We start from the raw sequence: 4340 nt of genomic DNA, 5'->3' as shown, positions 1-4340 counted from the left end.
AAATTGGAGTCTCAACTATGGAAGTTACTTTATTAATTTTATAGCTGATGAACATCAGTCTTTACCTTTAACAGAAGACACATATGGAACAAGTACAAACTTACCAAAAGGTGAGCCTCCAAGTCTTGCCTCCAAGGCTTGCGTCATTGTCAGGTAACAGCGGTCAGTAAGAGGAGTCTGAACTAGTTTATCCTGAACACCAAGATACTCAAAGCCATAGTTGAATTTGGCATTTGCCATCTGAATGGACAGCTGTTGCAACACATCTGTCTGTTTTGGGTCAAAGTAGAATCGCATCTGGCTGAGCCACTCAAAGGATTTGGAGTTGTCAATCTTACTTTTGATCAGTGATCTTGTAACATCTCTTTGGTGCACTAACTCTGTAATCTGGAGAACAAGCATCTCATTAGCAACCACCACGAAAAAAGACCATGTACTCTAATGAAACTAACAGTTTTACTGCATCTCACTGCACCTCAGTTTATGAAAAGTCATTGCTCGGTGCTAGAAGGCATCATCTAATATCCATCCTCTACCTTGCAGACGGGAGGAGCTAGTAAAAAAAGTCTGTTGCTACAGGATCCCTCTCAGTCAAGCTTCAAGCCAAGGCATGGTTCTGAAACCACAAGAGCTGTCCTTATGGACAACCTTTTTCTGTCCACAAGCAGAGAAAGGAAGCAAATCCATACTCATCCTGCTACACCTCTCTGGCACCAGATACTGTTAGTCACCAGATATTCTTGTCTGCCTCCAAGAAGCTGTAATGATGAGTGAGAGTGCCCTTAAACCAGCTCACATTTTCCTCTAAGAAACCCCAAGTGCTGTAGAGGGAAAGTGTTTCTACATCCCTCCCCACCAAAAGCCCTCACCTCTGAGGTCCCACAAATTTTAATCCTCTGCAAAAGTTATTCAAAGTCTATATAAAGCCACCAAGAGAATTGGTGAGACACTATGGGCTGAAATCTCAGCAGGTACAGACCAAAACTGAGCTCTACATCTCCATTCCCAGCTTTCAGTAGCTGGAATCAGCAGCTGAATGAAGCGCATCTGACTAGAGCTAAACCCAGCCAAGACTGAGATGCCGGTAGATAAAGAGAAATGTTTCTAAGAACTTGCTTCCTCCAAGACTCCACTATGGAGGGCACCTTCCCCTCAGACTAGTTTATCACTAGCCTTCAATCCTTTTGGATGCCAAAGGCACAAAAAATGTCAACTTTCATCTGCAATAGGCTAGAAATTGACACCTCATTGTATCAGCAGACTTGGACATGGTAAGGCTGAAGGTCCACAGATTTGATTATTGCAAGTCACGTCTAGCAGTGAAACCACACCCCATGTGAAAGCTCCAACTTGTACAAAACACAGCACTCTAGTTTCTTGGCAGCACAGACTGCCACAAACACCATTCTGTGGCTTTGCACTCTACACTTGTTCCCCAATTAGAAGTTTAGGTCAAGGTTTATTTTATGGGAGCCTTTGAACAACAGGACAGATTGTCAGTTGCACTCGTGTGGTGGAAAGTAGAGCTTCTTAGGAGGAGCTGGAGTTAAGCTATGAATTCAGTGGGCAAGAAGTGATGGACTTTCATAGCTAAATGCAAAAAACCTTCAGTTTAGCTTTTCTTTCTTCAGAAAGTTCTTCACGTGCCTATGACAGCCCCTCACACAAACACAGAAGTTTTAAATTAAGCTATTTCTCCTATAAGTTGTTTGTATTTTTAAACAGCTGAAGGAGCTCAGACACTACGGTTACTGGAGCCAAGTACATACATAGATGATAAAAGTGAATATAAACTATAGATTTATAAATCTATCTACTCTCAGAATAGGAGATTGGGTGGTATATTCCAAGAGTTGTTTCTATTCACTAAATAATTCTTCAGAATCTTATGCTACACTGACATTTAAGTTTAGATGTTATTTCAAGTCAGGCATATGTAATATCTACAGAAACAGCTGTTCCTCAAGAAAGCTTGATGGGAATATTTTAGTTTTCCCTAGGTGTCAGTTTCATGATTTGAAGATAGACAGATTGTGTTTAAATTTTGTAAGAGACCGAATGACTACTTGAGGATGGGGAGGAGAGTATTACTTACCAAGTGTTCCAATTTCCTTCTGCGGAGAGGTGGCTGTTCCATCAACACAGAGTCTGCTAACACGTTCAGCGTGACCTCAACATTAGCCAGCACAGAGTGCAGAGGACTGCTGTCTCCATCACCACCCATGCCATTCAGAGCAGATTCCACGTTCTCTGACCATGCAATTTGGGCTGACAGGACAACAAGCTGGGCCTGAACATTTAAAATACAGTTAGATTTTTGCTAAAAGTTGTTCCTCCCACAAAAGTGTATTAGATAGTTTGGTTAGACAAACGTGAATAAGATGGATACCTGATATTTGTCAATCCAAGAAATATAGAGAACTGGATCAATTGAAGTTGCTTTACCAAAGATTTCTACTTCAGTAACAGACTCAGCCAGCAGCTTTGCAAGTGTGACCCTCATTTCTTTTTCAACAAGTGTGAGCCACTCATTTATCTTAGGATGTTCTGTGATAGACACAGGTGTTTTGAACAGCACCTGAAACAATTAAATGTAAGTGTAATTTTAGTTTTAATTTAGACCAGGTTTGTAAGTTTGCAAAAACCCCCGAAGACGCAGCTCTACCTCCTCTCCTTCACGTGATGAGATCCCCAGAATAACAGTGTTATCTTCATTCAGGATGATGCTAGAAACTCCAGCAAACATTTTCTTGAAATGTTTCTGCAGCTTAGCTACATTCTTGCTGTTTCCTATGATTTCGAGCAAGTCCTCATCACCAACGAAGTAGAACCTAGTATTAGAGATAAGGTTAAAGCTTTTTAAAACAACTGACCACTGAGGTGAAAGAATTTTTTTTTAATTAATTTAAGGCCCAGAATTAAATATATTTACTTGAACCCGCTATAACCCTTATAAAACTGGGGAAATATCTGCTAGTTTGTGCAATGCTGTGTAATTCCTTTCCTCCATACTTCTGTTAGCTCATAGTAAAAATACCTCAGGGCTTATTCTCTGCACCATTTTTAGTCTATCTAGAGTTTTCTTCCCACTTTAACACCTCATTAGCAGATAAATGCCAAGTATTGAAAGATTATGAGACAGCAAAGCTCCCACTCTGAACACATGTTTGACGTGGAGGTTATGTTTAGATCTACAATCCAAGGACTTCACATACTACTGAGAATTGAAGGTGAAATAGAATGCAACATGATTCAAATATAGAATGACAAGTTCTTAAGCTTTGGTATTTGATGAGAGATTCCTAAGGGTTTATTTAGTTTAACGAAACAAAACTAATTTGAGAATTTCATTGTTCAGTACCAGGTGAAACAGCCTATTAAGCAATATTTATATTCAAATTATGCCATTTAAGTTACTAATCACAAGTGACCCACACAAAGAAATTGAAGTTTGTCATTTCCCAGGAAATGGGACCATAAAATGACTAAATTGTTCAACCTTTATTTATTTATTTTTATGATTCCAAAGCATTCATGTTTTCATATCTGTGTATGCACTAAAAGGTTGCTAGCAGAACACAATAAAAGGATGTACTTAGGCACTACTGTGCAAACGAACACAATTCATATTAGAGTTTATTCCAGCACAATTGGTTGAGGAGATGAAATTCCTTACCGAGGAAAGGAGGATCTCTCCCTCTCCAGATATTCTCCCAATGTTTTCTGGATCTTTCCAAGCAAGTCTGCTAATCTCTCCAGTGACTTTTGTACACCTTGAATGTTAAGAACATCCATCACAAGGGGAGATTTGGATACTTTTTTCATAAGTGCCAGAAACTCAGTACTGATGCTGTAAGTGAGAGTGAGAAAAATATTAAGCACACTTTAAATGAGGGATACAATAGTACAAGTTCCGTTACTGAGCGTGAAAAAGGGTGATATCTATTAATATTGTGTCAGAGTATTCTGGTGTGGCTGGCTTTATGCTACACTAAAGATGAATTCTAGTTGGAGCACTCCACATGGTACCCAAGAACCAGACAATGACTAACTCAATTGCCGGTGCTCAAATGGACCATACAGTAAATCCACTGCTAATGTCTACCTCTGACTCTCTGGAGAGGTGCATATATCTGTCCTGGGACACCTGAACCTGGTCAAAGACTTTGAAATGGATAAGAGACTGTTTGTTAGCTCAGGGTGGAGACATCAAATGAAGACTGGACACAGGCAGAAACTGCAAGGGTGCAATCTACCTGCCTAGCCCAATGCTAGATGATAGGTGGGACAAGAGGGGCTACCTCAACTTGCAAGGAAAGGCCAAGGTCTAGGAACTTCTA

At 40.0% G+C, this 4340-nt stretch overlaps 1 protein-coding gene across 1 annotated transcript; it reads right to left on the bottom strand.

The window, feature by feature from the left end:
- Positions 1 to 104: 104 nt before the first annotated feature.
- LOC113405453 (cytoplasmic dynein 1 heavy chain 1-like) lies at positions 105 to 3850 on the bottom strand (the record flags this gene model as incomplete). Its single annotated transcript, XM_026646664.1, has 5 exons — positions 105 to 387; positions 2096 to 2290; positions 2390 to 2578; positions 2666 to 2831; positions 3677 to 3850. Coding segments are annotated over 5 exons (1007 nt in total), but the record flags the coding sequence as incomplete, so codon positions are not given.
- Between the last annotated feature and the right edge of the window lie 490 nt (positions 3851 to 4340).

Source organism: Terrapene carolina, unplaced genomic scaffold, assembly GCF_002925995.2.
Source record: "Terrapene carolina triunguis isolate 2854851 unplaced genomic scaffold, T_m_triunguis-2.0 Scaffold37612, whole genome shotgun sequence".
NCBI lineage: Eukaryota > Metazoa > Chordata > Testudines > Emydidae > Terrapene > Terrapene triunguis.
Note: the sequence above shows the minus strand (reverse complement) of the source record. Positions and strands in the feature narration are given on the sequence as shown.